At 37.0% G+C, this 17,054-nt stretch overlaps 2 protein-coding genes across 2 annotated transcripts in view; one reads left to right on the top strand and one right to left on the bottom strand.

Annotated features, from left to right (window-relative positions):
- LOC136824724 (zinc finger ZZ-type and EF-hand domain-containing protein 1-like) overlaps positions 1-17,054 on the top strand; it is a 98,714-nt gene that overhangs the window by 38,030 nt on the left and 43,630 nt on the right. The window contains exons 44-55 of the mRNA XM_067080701.1: positions 6,465-6,628; positions 7,181-7,272; positions 7,681-7,789; positions 8,685-8,866; positions 9,480-9,610; positions 10,630-10,694; positions 11,888-12,053; positions 12,410-12,521; positions 14,803-14,916; positions 15,409-15,455; positions 15,868-15,990; positions 16,719-16,808. Coding sequence (XP_066936802.1) covers positions 6,465-6,628; positions 7,181-7,272; positions 7,681-7,789; positions 8,685-8,866; positions 9,480-9,610; positions 10,630-10,694; positions 11,888-12,053; positions 12,410-12,521; positions 14,803-14,916; positions 15,409-15,455; positions 15,868-15,990; positions 16,719-16,808 — 1,395 coding nt within the window. The remainder of the gene's footprint in view (positions 1-6,464; positions 6,629-7,180; positions 7,273-7,680; positions 7,790-8,684; positions 8,867-9,479; positions 9,611-10,629; positions 10,695-11,887; positions 12,054-12,409; positions 12,522-14,802; positions 14,917-15,408; positions 15,456-15,867; positions 15,991-16,718; positions 16,809-17,054) is intronic.
- Positions 343-6,044, bottom strand: LOC136824717 (uncharacterized). Its single transcript, XM_067080697.1, has 9 exons — positions 4,922-6,044; positions 4,103-4,679; positions 3,770-3,862; positions 3,343-3,460; positions 2,440-2,610; positions 1,974-2,107; positions 1,496-1,633; positions 836-928; positions 343-394 (listed from the first exon to the last, which is right to left on the bottom strand). The coding sequence occupies exons 1-9, from the start codon at positions 5,868-5,870 to the stop codon at positions 343-345; spliced, it is 2,325 nt and encodes a 774-aa protein (XP_066936798.1). The 5' UTR covers positions 5,871-6,044.

A 17,054-nucleotide genomic window follows, 5' to 3' on the forward strand; every position in this document is an offset into this window, starting at 1 on the left:
ATTAAATCATTCTTTGATGAGACGGGCAATGGGTGAGTGACAATTAAACCAAATTCTTCGATATCATGTGTCCGTTCCAAAAGGAAAATAATGGGACCGGTGAATTATAGTATACGGAGAAGATATATTTACAATGGTAAATAATAATAAAAAATCCAAGGTGAGAAAAATATTTTTACAAAATTATTATGGAAAAACGGAAAAAAAATCTGCGAAGAAAAAACGAAAAAATTATATTATATGCTATTTAAAAAATCCTAGGTAATTGAACATTATTTTTAATTTACAATGTACGTTAAAGAGATAATGAAATTGAAAGATTCGACGGATGATGGATGATATTTAGAGGAATCGATGTCCGAAGTACTTTGTTCGGTAGTCCTCTGTCCGTCGCCTGAAAAAAAACAAGAAAAATACACAGATGATAAGAATGTCAGGTTGAAATGTTCTTAAGATGATCTTATTGATCTTATTTCCTCATTAAAGGAGCCAAAAGTCATCGGGGTCCATTTTTGAATAAAAATCGTAGCCATGTAGGCATGGTATGGCATGACATACACGTTTTAAAAGAACAAACTATATAGAACATCAGGCTTCGACGGCCAAAATATCAAGAACAAGTTAAGCACTTTTTAAGGCTTTGTGGACCCCAAAACACCCGTTTTCTTAGGAAAATGCACAAAAATACTTAGAAAATGGTGAAATAAGACCATGTTAAGAACATTTTCAGGCCTAAAACTCAATGAAAGACTTCAAAAATTTTGGATGTTCTTATAAAAAACAGGATGAGGACAAAATTGCATTGCCTGACATGGCATACTATTAAAATACTTACATATTGTGTTTGTTCTTTCCATCGCGAAGATTAGAGGCTTCAGCAATATCACCTGGACCATACTCCAAGTAATTTTGTAAGACATCGTAAATTCTATTAATGAATAAAAGATAAATATTTACGGTTCCAATATCGCTTTGTCGGTCGTTTCTAACATTTTAAACTTCATTTCGTGCACAGTTCTCTTTGTAAAGCATTTTGGGTATTGTTATCATTTTATAAAAATTCAAATCCTCATAGCAAGCTGGATTTATTTTGTTCACAATGGGCAAAGGCAGTTGACAGGACTGTAACGCCCTAAAACCAAAACCTTGCACATGATGAGCTGGATTTATTTTGTTAACATCCCGCTGAGTGAAATCCATTCGTTTTATGTTTTCACTTTTTTGTTCAATCGCGTGGAAACCATGACAGCGTAATAAAGACTTGTTTCGTTATAAGTGGTTTTTACATGGTAACAAACAAGAGTACGATATATATATATCATAATATGCTGACCAAGCAGAAACCAATTAAAGGAATTCTCAAAATTTCTTCCTCGTGCGGTGCGGAAAGGGGAGAAAGTTGTTTGTTTTCTTTTGTTTAAAAATGCTTTGTCAACAAATGGAAGGCGATGCGTTAATAATGTCCTTTAAAAGTTCTCAATACGGAAAAGCGTACCTTGAGTCACTTGGTTGTCGAACGTAATCGATGACTGACTTATTTCCAAGATCTTCATAAAGAGGGTTCATTTTGTGAGCCATCAATAATTGAAGAATATCTTCTCGTTGATCGATTACTGCGATATGAGCTGCAGTCCTAAAAGTTGAATAGAAAGAAGTTTATTTTGATTTTCTTTATTACCTAAATGATACAGCCTACAGGCTGTTATAGTCTTCATATGTTCATTCCAACATTTTTTGAACCCGCCGGTTTTCATAATAATCTCGGAACGTCTCAATGTCACAAACAGATTTCCATATCGGAGAATTGTTGAACGGGGAATTTCTATCTCAAAATTTCAATAAAGTTCAATGAAATATTGTGGAATTTGGGTTAGTTTGTTATGTAAAAATCATTTGAGGTCGGAAACGAAAAACACGACTTTGAACACTGTTAAATCGCACCTACTTTGAAGAGTTGAAAATGGGTCACTTACCGGCCATTTCCTTCTCGTGCATTGACGTCAATTCCTTGGCATAACATGTAATCGATACATTTGAGCAGCACAATGTGTTTATCACTCATCAAGGCCATGTGTAGGATAGTCATCTCACCCAATCTGCTCTCATCCTGTGATCAATAAGGAGAAATTGTAGTAGATGAATAAGCCTTCGCTTTACGTCTCAGTTTTTGAGAGGAGTTATCAAAATATCTGAACTATTATGGTCATTTCTCCTGTTATTGTTTCGTGATTTGAATAAATAATTGGGATAGATTTTTTTATATTTTGGATGATTATTAGGTAAGAAAATTTATAAAGCCTCTAAAAATTCAAAACATTACGAGAAGTTTGTAAACAGTGCAAAAAGCTCAAAAAGCCTTTACAGCTAAATCTAATATTCTCTGGTTAACAAAATTAGAGCTGAGAAAGTTAAATCATGAAACATTCAAATGAAACTCACGTTTGTTCTTGGTGAGACATCCCAGAGAAGCTTGAACATCTCAAAGCGTTCATCACCATGGAAATGTAACAAATAAGTCAATGCATCACGAGAATCGTGTGCTTTAATGCGTGTGTCAGCTCCTGCTTTGATGAGCGCTTTAACGCACTCGAGGGAACCGATCTCCACGGCCTAAATGAAAGAAACGAAATATATCGATCATCCTTTCTAGTTAAACTTGTTTCTAAGCGTTCCTCGAATGACGAATACACCCTTTCGACCGTAGTCGCGCAGTCAGGCGTATGCCACTTTATCATTTAATCATCCCCCTAAACTCGATCCAATCCTTTTCTTACACCTTTTTCTATTGTCTATAGGTGCGAAAAAAGACAGGGACGGTTTTAGGGTGGTAAAATGGGCAAAAAAAAAATGCCTTCGCGGCAATTGGTGGCTACGGTCGAAAGGTGTATTGAAATTCAGGATTGCAGTCGATTTCTCTAATTATAGTGGACTTCCATAGCTCAAATAACTGCATGACCATACCTAGTTTCTACCACTAAGCAATGAATTATCGTAATACATAAAAATCATTTCTTTCTTTGTAAGGCAAGGTTACAGAAACCACCAACAGTCACATTTTCTTTGGTTCTTCAGATACGTGACTTCATAATCATTTTCCACGATCCAAAAGGATAGATATGATAGATAGATATACCCTCCGATGCATCGGAATGGGCCCTACCCACGATGGAGTAGGAATCACAGCGCAAGCAGACATGTGAGCTGCCGAGTCATTGCGTGTATACCAGGACGCTCGAACTACACGGGAGAACGGATGTCCTCGCAGGTGTAGAACCTCCAAAACGCGGAATAAAAATACACGTGGCTAAGAGAAATTCTATCAGGAAGAAAATAATCATTTACCTTATATAATGGAGTTTTTCCGTGACTGTCGCGTTTGTTGACATCGACTCCAGGACATCTCAATAGAATGTTCAAAGTTTTGATGCATCCCCAAGATGCGGCATAGTGAACAGCCGTTCTAAAAGCAAAAAGCAAACATATAAAAAAGATTGGAAAAAGTAGGTTAGGAGAACAATGTTTTAAAGCTTATGAGAACTGTTTATGCTGCCCTATATGATCTTTTCTTTCTCTTCATGTTATTTAGGAATACAACCGTCAACTTGTATCTAATTCGATCTTATAAGGGGAATTGGATTTTCATCGATCAAGGGAGCGTCGTTTATGAGAGTTTCCTGGTGACGGGGACTTTAAATTTATTCGAATAAGGAGCCTATCGAATAGTAGAATGTCGAATTAGAGAGCGTCAACTGTATTATATAAAGCTTACCGTTGCTGTTTGTCCACTCGATTGATTTTCTTTTGGAATTTTTCGTCTTTTAAAACCTGTCTCAGCTTCTTCAACTTGCCTTTCCAGGCGAATCTATGAATTGTAGGATGAAAGATTTTCAGATTTCTAACACAACGAAAATATTAAACCTTATTAATGCTGTTTTTATTTAAAAATCTTCAGCTACAAATAACAAATATTAGGATTTCTACCTGGAATCTTAATGAAATAGTTTTTAAGTTCCACACATCCAATCACATTGTTTTTTCTATCTTTCTAAGATTTCTAATTCTAACCATTGAACAAAATGAAAATTTAACAATCCATTTTTACCTCAAAACAGTGGACAGTTCCTCTTCTTTGACTGTCCAATTGGGATAACTTCCTTCCTCTATCTTACGTCGAATACGTGGCTCTTCTACGTAACACGGAGGTACGCCGTAATCGTATGCGTTATCAATCAGGAATTTACAATACGTATCTGCTGACTCAATGTGACCAGCACCTACGTCAATCGACGGCGCGTTTACGATGTCATGGCTGAACTTATGCATCAGCTCTTCAGCGTTCTCACGGCGTTCATCTAACGTCATCGTGGATGCTTCGTAACGCCGGTGTTTCGGAACCGGAACGATTGTTCTGTTCCCAATGAAAGGGCCGGTTTGTTTTTCCCGTTCTGCTTTCTTCTTTTCATGTTGTCGTCTGAGGTTTGCATCGAACTTTTTACTGAGATTGTAGAAAGCGCTTTTACGTTCTTTCGGAGTGGTACGAGGGACGTGAACGGTGGCTTTCGCGACGGAAGCGTTCACTTGCGCGACGGCTTTGTTCACTTTGTCGTCGTACGGCTCGGGATGGACAGAGTATTGGATTGGAAGATGCGGCAAAACTTCTTTTCGGTCGCTCATAACATCTGTGAAATAAAAAATGAAGAGTAACTATGCGAGTAAATTATACGCACGCAAATAATCGTGTACTTTTAATTCTGAAATTCTCGAAGAAAACTCGGGGATAACCTCAATGAAATCGACGATTTCCCATATATTTTTAAGTTGCGTTTTGATTGGATATCTTGCCAGCCCGTTAAGTCATTGGTGTAATGAATCTTTAGTTAAACTAAATGTAATGAAGGCAACAAAGTTACATTATTATTACCTTTCTTTGCTTTCTCGGCTTCAGCTTTTGCTTCTTTCTTCTTTTTCAAATTGTTTTGCAACTTATCAAGAATCTCCTTGTCCTTATTGTCCATCTCATGAAACTTCTTGCATGTATCATTTACTCCTACTTCCTTGACTGGTCTATGTTCATCAGACAATCCACGCTCCTCAAGATAGCTATTCATCAAGTTACGGTAATGCTTTACACGTTCGCCAGTCATCAGTCCTGGATTCATACTATTCGTGATTCGCTCAGCCTCAGTCAAACTTCGCCGAACTGAATCGAACTGCATGAAGCGCGACATGGTTTTATCCAAGTTCTTGTCGCTGATTTCGGGATCTATTTTTCTCAGCTCAACTTGAAGCTCTGGAGTGCAGAATTCTAAACATTCTTTGAACACGACTTTGGAAGACCAGTGAGCTCTGGCCTCCATTTTTGCATATTTCAAATGTTTAACTTCGATGCTAGCTTCTGATTGAACTTTCGGCATTCCCGATGATTCTGGATATTGCAATGAAGCTGTTTGCATCCGTTTCTCAGATGGAACTTTCCCATGATGCAATGATTTGCTAGATGGAACTTTCTTTGGTTCCAGTCCGTTCATGTGTCGAGAAAATTTTGGTTTGTTCTCAGGTGACATCAATCTAGGCTCTGCTGACTCGTTCGTATATCTAGAGAAGCTAGCTGTAGTTTGGGTTGTCGATCCTAAACTCTGCTGTGAGGAATTTGAGAATCTAGATACTCTTGGCTCCAATGTCACCAATCGAGGCTCTGGTGAGCTGTTAATAATCACCTTCATCTTTGCAAAGCGATTCTTCCACTCTTTCTTGTTCTTCTCCTGACTTGAAAGTAAAGATCTCACTCTACGGTCTTGATCGAAGAGAGCGTGTACTTCTCGCTCTAACGTTTTGCACGGCAAAACAAATATCTTTGTTGATTCAACCATTTTGAATCTCTGGATGACTTTAAGATGATTTTATCTTTAAAAAAATTGATACTTTACTTCTACAGCAAAGTCTTGTTGATTTTTTGATGATTTCACAACTTGAAATCTACTTTTGCGATTAATTTACTATGATATTTCACTAAAAAACGTCTCTTCAAACTTTTTACGGCTTGATAGTTTGGGTTTTCAAAAGAAACTGATTGAGTTTTATAGAAAAGTTTTATTTGACGTCAATTATTTTTTTGACGTCACTTGTTTACGAAAGAAGTTTAATTCGCGGAATGATTTTCTGTAAAAAAGTGGAATGGAAATCTGTGCCAAAAAAATACTATCGGGAAAAATACAGTGAATAAATAGAATCACAAAGTGCTTAAGAAACTTCGGAAAATTTCGGGAAAAATATATTCCCTTTGAAGTAAGCTTGGTTACTCGCTTTAATTGCTAGTTAAAATTGACTATTGCTTCGGTCGTCCTGTTTTTAGCTTCTGTGGGAGATGTTCGACTTGAGATTCCTAAACCAACATACAAAACAAGATTTCTCAGGTGTACTTTTCGGAACAATAATATTTAATCAAATTTTATTTTCTCATACAGTTGTATCGTGTCGCGAAAAAGCATTGTTCCTACTGAAGTTCGCTGGCCTTTCAAAGTTTGCATCACGCAAACAATCGACGCACGGTATTGAAAGACGACATTCGATTCTCAACCGGCAACCGAAAACTATACAACGACAAGAAAGTGTTGAACAGAGAAAGATTGTAAGTATTATTATTTTGGTCTGTAAAACACTTTGTGTATAAAATATTTTAATGTTTTCGGAGCTTGGTAGCTAGGATGAGGAATATGCTTGTAAATGTAAGATCTCCCGGGCGCCATGATTGATCTTCACACAATATCCTTCCGATCAGCCTTTTTCACACTTTAAAACCTCTCAGATTAGTGACCTCCCTTCGGACTGAATAATAATAATAGTCTAAATTTTGATAGTGCCTGAGTAACCAACCGCAAATGAAATTAACGATTTTACGGTAAGCTCTTATACCGTCGTTTTGGGTAAGATAAGTCCACTTCCCGGACTAAGATTCCGCTGTTCTTTCCGGGATGGCCGGCTGAAGATTGGAAAAGGGTTTTTCTAGAAGTACGAAAAATAGCTTATGTTTATTTCGGAAACTGGTTAACTTTCCGAGCTCATTCCTCCATTCTGGTCTTTCCGTCAGAGAGTGGAATCCCAAGCCAAAACGATATAACGCATAAATATAAATCAATTCTCGAGCAACTCGTCTGAACTTCATTTTTCGTTCTTTCCTTAGAGTTACTCGCACTTGGATGAATCAAGCGAGAAGTATCCTTCTTTTCCACTCATTCTTGACTTTGTGACCAATGTCTCACTGTCCCATTCAAAGTAAGTTGTATTTGTCCCAATTTACCAGGGAACTCTACTTTATTTTGATTATATGTACAAGGCGGCTATTCACGTAGTGCAGTTCTACCGGACCGGGCTAATATATCAGTCTTCAAAGTTCTTACGTCTCCGATTGTTTTTCCGTTTTAGCAAAAAATAAAATGAGACTTTCCCGTCTTAAAATTATGCAACATTTTGAGAATCTGGGCTGATTTGTTGTGTAAAAAACAACAACTCTTACACAACCTCGTTCAGTGCGTATTATCAGCTTTTTGATGCTTACTGATAGCGCCAGATAATTTTCTCTAGCATCCATCAGTAACGTAAATAAAGCCTGGATTACACGGGGACGAGATGTCTTACACAATTTTTTATAGCTTTTAACTTTCGTGAATTCTGTCATTTTAGGATTCACGACCTCTTACAATTGCGATGTAAGTACGCGAGGACGATCGCCAAAGTCTACACTTTTGCTGCAGAATATATTGATCGTATGTGCGAAGTTGACCAGCCTAAGGTACGTCTCTCAGCTCTAATTCTCTAAATCGCTAAAGCTAGGAGTCGGACGAAAAATTGTTCGAATAATATAGATTGTTTCGAAATTACCTGAATTTGTACGTAAGTTTGAATAGTAAATAATGTTTTATTAGAGTTCCCTTAGGAAAACTGACGGTGACTGAGATTTCGTTTGATTTATAGAAAGATTCTAATTATAGAAGTTCGAATTAGTGGGAGTCTACGATATGTCTTTAAATGAACGTTAAGAGAATATATGGCGATATCGTGATATGATTGTGATAGGGTGGCCTATGTTTCCAACGCTACGATATCTCTCAAAATTTGTAGCTCAAAGAGCCCTGAAAGCATGTGTACCACATGTGTACAGATTCGAAGAAAATTTAATAAAAGATTTTTCTCGAAATGAATCGAGGAATTAGATTAGTGTCCATCACATTTTGTGAGTTAAGAAAATCATCACTATCGTAGTGTAATTCCCACTGCTATCGCACAGTGTGATAGTTGGTGGAAACCTCGTTTGAACGAATCTTTTCTACAATGATTTACCTTACAGTATGTACCAGACCTTTAATTGTTTTCTTTTTGCCGACTAAATGATAGGTACTCAATTCAATGTGTTCTTCTCCAGCTAAATATTTTTCTATAGCCAAATATTTTTCTATAGCCAACCAAACTGAAGCTTTAGGCTTATTCTGAGTGCAACGACTGCCTCGTTTTAAAACCATTACCAAAGTGATCAAATCTCTTGTGTCTTCAGATGTACCTTTATAAATAAAGTAAATCATTTTATAAAATCATTTAGCATTGCAATATTTTGAAAACAATGTAAGCGTTGCTCGTGACCTAATTTATGTAAAGGTCTATTGAACTGATTTTAATTTTTTCACTGATAGGTGCCAGCTCTCTTATTTCTGCAAAACATGTTAGCTTCACAAGACTCATTTCCCCAACATTATGCGGAATACTTGAACGGATGTGGACTTGAAATCGAAGCATTGGTCCGCAACTCCTTTTACAACTTCATCAGGAAACTGGCTGAGATTGTCGGATCCACCATGCATGTGGAAGATATCAGGTATAAGATTTATTCTTTCACTGACAGCAATACTGAAGACACTTGCCGATCCTGAGGGGGCTTAGGTTTACCTGAGTTTAACAAGGGTCAAACGAGGCCAACTTAGACAGATGAATTATCGGGAAGTTTAAAAAAGACTGTATTGTATTAAGAACAGCTGGCTGAGTTGAGTTTAGCCTATATTTTACGGATAATGCTAGCAGCCAGGTAATCTAGAACTTCTAGACAGTCTTTTGATTATTTTCACGGGATCCCCTCCTTCCAACTTGGTTATCATGAACGGAACATTGGAAGGAGTGGCGATTCGAACAGGAACGCCAAGTTTGGGGCGTCAACACCTTACTAAGGTCACTAGGCCATCGCTTCGAGGTTAAAGAGTATCTAAAACTTCTCGATTCATGTATTAGAGCAAAGAGACTCTTGTAGATAAAGCATTCAGATTTAAGTACAGTTTAGGCTATCTTTAATTCGAATTTAAATAAGGGAGCGTATTGAATAGTAGGGCGTCGTTTATGAGAGTTTCTTGTTGACGGTGATTCTCAAATTGTATCGAATAGTAGAACGCCAAATTAGAGAGCGTCAACTGTATATCTTTTCACATTTTTTTCATTAGCCTCAGTTCCCCGATCCATAAACGATCACAGGCTTACTTCTTACACTTCATGGACGTGGAATGGAAATCATATGATTATCATTTCATCACTGAACTCAATCTTCCCTTCCTCCTCATTAACAGCATGAAAGGTAATCATTATGAAATATTTATCTCTTCAGGCACGACGCAACGGGTACGGCAGGTACGGCGTTTTCGCAAAAAAAAACCGAAATTTTCCTCTTCGTCGGTAAAATCGCTATAAAATCGCTTAAATTTCCTCATTCGCCGTACCAGATATAAAAAGATTCGGTCGTGCCTGCTCTTTCCTATATGTCTAATTTCAACCCCTTTTTCAGTTTAACCCCATGCGTACATACTCGTGTTTTGTTATAGCTACCCAATATCCACCATCGTGTCAGCAAACGTTTGAATCACAAATTTCTTATATAAAACACTAGATACGGCTACTCTGTCTTTCTCAAGCCACTGCAGTTGAAGCAAAATAATGAGTTTACAAAACCTGTTTACAAATCGTTACTGAGTAGACCACTGTTCGGTACCGTTAATTTGTTCAATCAGAGAATAAAGAACTGATATGGCGGGAAACGAGGTGGCAAGAGAATGATTGATCACATTTTACCGGTACCGAACTGGTTTACGCAGCAAATATGGTGCGTTATTTTGCCAGGGACAGAGTAGCTTTATCTAATGTGTTATATAAGATATCTATGCATAAAACTACGTCCAACTTTTCAATTTAACCCTATACTTATAAAGTTACACAAGCTTAATTTGTGGTACCAGGTGTCCCATAAAAAAGTGAAATGACCCCTTATAATTTGATTCTAGCCTACCTCTTTCCAATGTAAAAGGGTTGATTCTTTAACAATTGATAGAACTCGAGAAAATTCACTTCTAAGAGGGGGTTTTTCTTCTGGGACACCCGATATTTACAATCTAGAGATTGAGTCGAATGAATCAAATCTTATGAACAAAAGGCTTTACCTTTTTAAAATGTTCGATTATTTATCAAAAATAATGAGTTTGTTTTCTTCTGGCGAATCTGTATTGAATGTCCGTTTTTACAGCGCTTAAGCAGTTAGATTTATTTCAAGATAGCATAGTTTTCTTCCTTGTTGGACACCACTTTTCATTATCTTTGCAACAGGACCAGCCGCGCCATCGAAAGAGGCTGAGGAAGAAAACGAACTCCGAATGTACGAAAGACATCAGGTGAGAACGTCTTTCAAGGATATCACTGACCTTTACATACCCTAGACTAAGCGATATCCGCCATCTTTGATTGGGATTTTCGAAAAGTGTTACCTTAATAGAATCGCTACTCGATGTGGGTCTGTTTATAATTCAATATAATTTTCGGTTTGAAATTTCATTCACCCATATTGAGTAATGCTACCATTGCTACCACCTTAAAACAAATTCTGATCAAAGACTGAGCTTAGCCGGGCTCGTTGTTCTAGGACATTCGCTAGAAGAAGAATTATCCCGCTTGAATTCTAAACATATTACCCTTAACCTTTGGAAATCAGTGCTCAAAGTTCTTTCATCTTAGATAGAATTACTTTTCAGTGAAGTGCAAAAACCATGCTCAATTCAGCAACATTTCAAGGGTCTGGACTGTTTGATTTGTTTTGCTAGGTCCATCTTAAAACGAAGAAGGACGGCTTTTACCAGTACTAAATGTTCGTTTGTATAGAGCTTGGCAGGGTGTTTTTTGATCTCATAATAGGTCATCCATTCCGTTCATACCAGGCTCTGCTTCAAAGGATATGGCGAATGTGACGATCTGACCTGGTTGTTCAGCCAAAATGATCAAAACCGCGTTGCTTTTTACTTGAAAACAAAAGCTAAAGTAACTTGGTTCTAACATGTTTATGTTTGTGATTGGCTTTTGGTGCGATTGTTTTGTTTTCGCTAATCACCGCGCTTAAAAGCTATTTTATATTCATCCAAAATTTGGATGAAAAAGATCTCAAATAGGGGAGATTCCCTTACGGAGCCATGGCCTTTAGAGTGAATACAAAGCCATACGTAGGGTAATCAGTATATGCTCTGAGATTAAATGCTTAGTCTTTATGTAGCAACTGTAGTGTAGTGGTAGAGCATCCGGCTACGGTTCTCAAGGTTGTGGGTTCAACCCCCAGCCGGGTCATACCAAAGATTCCCAAAATGGTCCTTGATGCCTCTCTGCTTGATGCTCAGCGATTAAGAGAAGGATCAAGGGTAAATGGAGCAATCCAGGGAAAAGGAGTGGCCCCCTCCCCTACTTTCGGGTAGATAGATATCGAAAGAGGAGCCTTCGGGTCGCCTCCGACTGGGGTCGTAGAGTTACTTATGTAGCCTGACAGCGCATTTTTATTTGATAAAATCGCAATCCTTTACTGTTTTCTTTTTCTTACATTCAGAAATATTTCAAAGAAGCCAAAAAGATGGGAATCAACGAATGGTGCAATTTGCATCGCCAGCAAGCGCCTTTTGAGAAACAAAGAGACATTAATCTCTTTATCGCGCGCTATTCGTCTGACCTGGATGTTGTTATAACGTGTGATGGATGTCAAGAGAAAATCAAAGGTTTGCAATGGCTGCATTTTTTTTAAATCATTAAATTTTTTTTGGGGACTTGGCCATTTACGAAAGAAACTATTTAGAAATAAGTGAAAACTTTTTTGGTAGCCGGCACTGGTAGTAGTAGGAGAGAAAGCTTTCCATGGTGGAATTTTGAAGAGTACTGCAAGTTCTACTGGCTGTATGAACTGATGGTTTCTTTGGCTTGGATATTATTTGTGAAATAGTGACAAACTGCTACACTATAGCACTATATAGTCTACAGTAGTTCCAGGTAGTTCGCATAATGTTAACGAAAAATTCAAGTAACTAATTTTCTCAGCTTGCGAACAATTGATCGATATTGTATTTCCATCTTCCAGGAAGCCGTTTCCGTTGCTTGGAGTGCGCAGACATGGATTTATGCTCGACTTGTTACCGCAAGGAAAGCAAACCTCAAGGCCATATCGACTCTCATGACGTCATCGATTTGAGGTACGATCGCCTAATCAATTATCTAACCATTTTTCTTAAAATTGACGAATGAAAGTCAACTCTCTCTCTCTCTAGTTCGAACTTCTACTATTCGAATCTTTCTGTAATTCGAACTAAAATATCGGTCCCTCAGCTCGAAAGTAACATGAAATTTCTGTAATTCGAATCTTTCTCCAATTCGAAGAAAATTCTTGGTTCTTTTAAAGATCGAATTAGAGAGAGTCGACTGTATGTCCAAAATAGCAAGAATGGTGTTAGCCCGTATCAAACTATTTTTCACGAGAAAGAACCACGAGGTACGGTTTTTTATCAGGGTGTCTACGGGACTTTGAAAACCTTGAAAACCTTGAAAATGAACTACCCAACCTTGAAAACCTTGAAAACTATCAATTTTCTGGGAAAAACCTTGAAAACCTTGAAAAATCGTTAAAAACCTTGAAAAGCACTATCCAGACATTCGAAAAGTAAGAATAAGTAAAAAACCGCCTGGGGCGCTAAACCTTTATAACATTTAGAGAATTCCATATTTCCCTGTTTCTGTTGTGATTCTGTCGCAACGAATGCAACATATTCTTTTATCATTAGCTGAGTTTTTGTCACACTAATTTCATGTTTGCATGAGCCCTAAGAAATCGACTGTTCCCCAATTTTCAAATCGCTTCAGGGCGTCTTGGAATAATGGCCGTTCATCAATAAAATTTCGAAGATTCCTTAAAATAACTCTTTTGGAAATTGATTTTTGTAAAAAACAAAATCAAAAACAAGGCGTTTTTAGCCATTTGAAAGAGTCAAAATCAAAATTTTCTCTCGTCGCTGCAAACCATGGTTGCGCCTCCTCGGTCACTGTAAACAATTAGTTTCGCTTCTAATTTTTTATTTCTACAGTTGGAAGACTAGAGAGCTGGATTATTTCTCTTTGTAGTATTGTTCTCGAGAGGGAGATAGGAATTTAAGGGCTCTGACCATAGTCCAAAAATTGATTTTGGTATTTGAACATGAGTTATATTTCAGGTTCCTTAACACTTTTAACAAAGAATTGCCTTTATAAATTGCTTTTTAATCAAATCCCTTAAGAGTAATTAAGAATTTAATTGCAAAAATGACGTTATGAACTTTAAAAAGATGTTAATAATATGTTGCTTCACCCTCTTTTACAAAAAGTGCTTAGTTTTAATGGGTAATTAACTTTTTTGTTTCAAAATTTCTTTACACTGTCCGCAAAGAATCGAACTATTTTAAATTTTGCGGAAAGTTTTTCTAAAAAGATGTGTCAAAAGTTATGACTGTTTTTTTAAGCAAAATCCAGATGAAAAATTGATGAAAAACCACTATTTTGAAGATGTCGAGACAAAGAAGCATTTACAAAAATTTTCTGCAAAAATTTTTATTGTTCGGTAAAAGATACACCATCTAATGCAAAAAAAATTTCAAAATGTTTTTTCTTCGTCGAAACTAAGCTCTTCAAAGTTGAAATACTCTTCCTCGCAAAAGTTTTCATTTTCTTCTTCATCAAATTTTTTCAATGCAATTTTTGAATTTTCAGATTCAGGAATAGTTTGTCTAACAGAAAATGTATAACATGCCATAGTTTTGTTGGTTACATCAGTCAGAAAACACATTTTAAACACAGCAATTATGAAAAATTCACTATGGTCAGAGCCCTTAACTGTGGAAGTAATTCCCAGGGCACCAAAAGCGAATCAATTTTATTTGCTGTCCTCTATTCTGAAAAAAAAAACAAAATTCCTGTAAAGAGCCATGTCAACTGAGTATCAAAAAACCTTGAAAAGTGCCAAAGTTTTAGCCAAAAAACCTTGAAAAACCACTTTAAAATGACCAAAAAAACCTTGAAAACCTTGAAAATCCTGAAAAAAAATCCGTAGACACCCTGTTTATGGTTAGACACTATTAAGTGTGCATTCGGGGTGGTACAGGCTATAATAGTGACGTCAAAAAATAAAAGAACTGCAAACGAATATACTAAAACGAAAAAGGACTTTAAGTCTTCCTTGCCCGAGCTCGGACGCATATCTTAAAACGTTAAGAGTTGTTACTCGCTTCTCGTAAGAGCAAATTTCGCAAGATTATGAAATCATAAAAATTCCATCTGTTCAAACTCTGCAAATTTCTTAATAAATCTTTTACCCGGCAGAAACTCTTTTAAAAGAAAGAAGATAGTGAAAACTGTGCCCTTTAAGTATATTGTATCTACGTGTAATGCCTTAAAGTAGGCCAGGCGTCTCTGATCGTCAAACAAAAGTTTCAACTCGTTTTACAATAGGTTCACATGTGATAACTGTCAAGCGTTTATTATCGAGACCAGAATACATTGCAACGAATGTTCGGATTTCGATCTCTGCCTTGGATGTTATACCAACGAACGTTATCCGGACACGTAAGTATTGACCTTTTGAATCTCAGGTCCCTAATATACGCCTCGATCCCTCCTGTTTATTAATTTCACCACCACCACCACCCGGAAATTAGGACCCCCTGTTTATTAATTTTTGAAGTTGTTTTCGGCTGCTAAAAGAAGAGTCGCTCTAAATAGCCTGGTTTAATTTATGGTTATCTTTTGTTTTCAAAAAATGTCCAACCTTCCGATCAGGAGCACTAGCGAGTTTATGTATATGTGTTTTTTTTCTGCGACGAGGATGGTAAGATTCTAATTTCTAGATCCTAAATTGTATAGATCCTGCAATTGACTAGGGACGACGGTAAATTCGCACTTTTACCTTCCTCGGTTTTTGTGGGTCAACAACCGCGGGCTATTCCAAATCGCTTCAGTCACTCTGCCGTGCTCAAAAATAGCTGCAACCACTCCATTAATTTTATCGAGTCAATCTATTAATTTTAAGAAACTTGTCTTTTTTTTTTTTCATTTCAGTCACAATTCCAACCACTCCATCAGTAAATCACATCTCATCCCAGGAGGTATATTCTGATCACTTATTGTCTAAAATCCGATCCTATTTTTCACGAAAGTGCCTTTGGAAACACTGTGGATGCTTTAAAATCTTCCAGTCTTCCCATTCAAAGATACTGGCGTTGGAAGATTTCTACTTTTTATTAATTTTTGTGTTTAATTGAAATTTCCAGTGCTCTTTTATACATCGGAGTCTCTTTTACTCGAACCTCTATACCTTGACTGTTTTTTAACTCGAACATGTTTTATGTCCCTTTTAGTTAAAAATGTCTTTTTAAACTTACTCCATAACTCGAAATTTCCTTAACTCGGCTCAAACAGATTTGTTTTCTCCGTGCATGTTCGAGTTATGGAGACTCTACATACTGTATTAATTTGTAACATAGTCATTTCGGTAACGTTCTTGATCTTCCACTTCAGGTTTACTACAGAAACACAAAGCAACAAGCGAACGATTTTTCACTTCTTACATACACCACCACAGTTGGCTTCAATTCTCAGCACTTGCTCTCTCCTTGTCAGAAAGCTTACAGAACAAGAAAGGTATCTAGTCTTTTCCCGACTCCCCTACGCGATCGACGGATACTAAATAATCTTCATAGTGGTACGCTAATCTCGTTTTGCCTTGGCTCATTACTTTGTCTACCATTTACTTTCGATTTTTTTAACTAGATTACCCAGGTGTTTCTCTTTTTTTTTCGCTGAATGTCTTTTATTCGGAATTGAATAATCGAGACATGAAAAAATGACTATATTGTAATCTGTTCTCAATGAATAATCTAAAATGTACTGGAGATGACATGTAGGGTTCAATAATGTGCGCGTGCTCTTTCGCGAGCGTGATGCGTGATGGAAGGCGGTCGCTCCAGTGTGGTTTAGATCCACACTGTGACCTAGTATGGAAATCACACTGAAACGACCACAGGTCAAAAATGATCGTAGCAACGCTACCATTTTAAATACATAAGACTCGATTATTAATTTTGAAACGAAAAATTGTATATAGTGAGTACTAAATTGATCGAGTCAAGCGAAATCAAAGAATAATGGCCGTCAAAGAAGTGAGCCCAACAAAAAGCGAGATTAAAGGACCAACGTGAAAAAAACCGCCTTCGGCGGTCAACAAGTTTGACGGGGTATTTGAAATTTCACGATTTAAATCTTCCAATTGTTCTTATATTAAAAAACTTTCAATTTTTCAACTTTCGAAATCTCGATTGTTACTACCCTTTCTAGAGACATCTGACTTATCTTTTTTTTCACCCAAACAGGCATTGAAGTTGAGTATGTGAAGCATGCGATTGATTTGTTGTTGGAATGTCTGTACAAGTTGGTTGACTCGCTGCTACAAACGGCCGAAGGTAACATTCTTATATTTTGCCTTAGATGAGCGAGTCAAAAGTGTTGTACTTTTTTATTCCAACCTTCTTACCTTTACTACTCCTACAACTTTTCCATATTTAAATGGAATTATATTTTTTTCTTCGTTGGTAAATACTGTCTCGCTTATTCGAACTTCTCTCATTCGAATCTTTCTATAATTCGAAATTATTCTCAGTGCCCGTCGAATCTCTCTGTAATTCTAGAATATTTTGTCTAAGTGAATT

The sequence above is a fragment of the Clytia hemisphaerica genome, unplaced genomic scaffold (assembly GCF_902728285.1).
Source record: "Clytia hemisphaerica strain Z4C2 unplaced genomic scaffold, Clytia hemisphaerica genome assembly, whole genome shotgun sequence".
NCBI lineage: Eukaryota > Metazoa > Cnidaria > Hydrozoa > Leptothecata > Clytiidae > Clytia > Clytia hemisphaerica.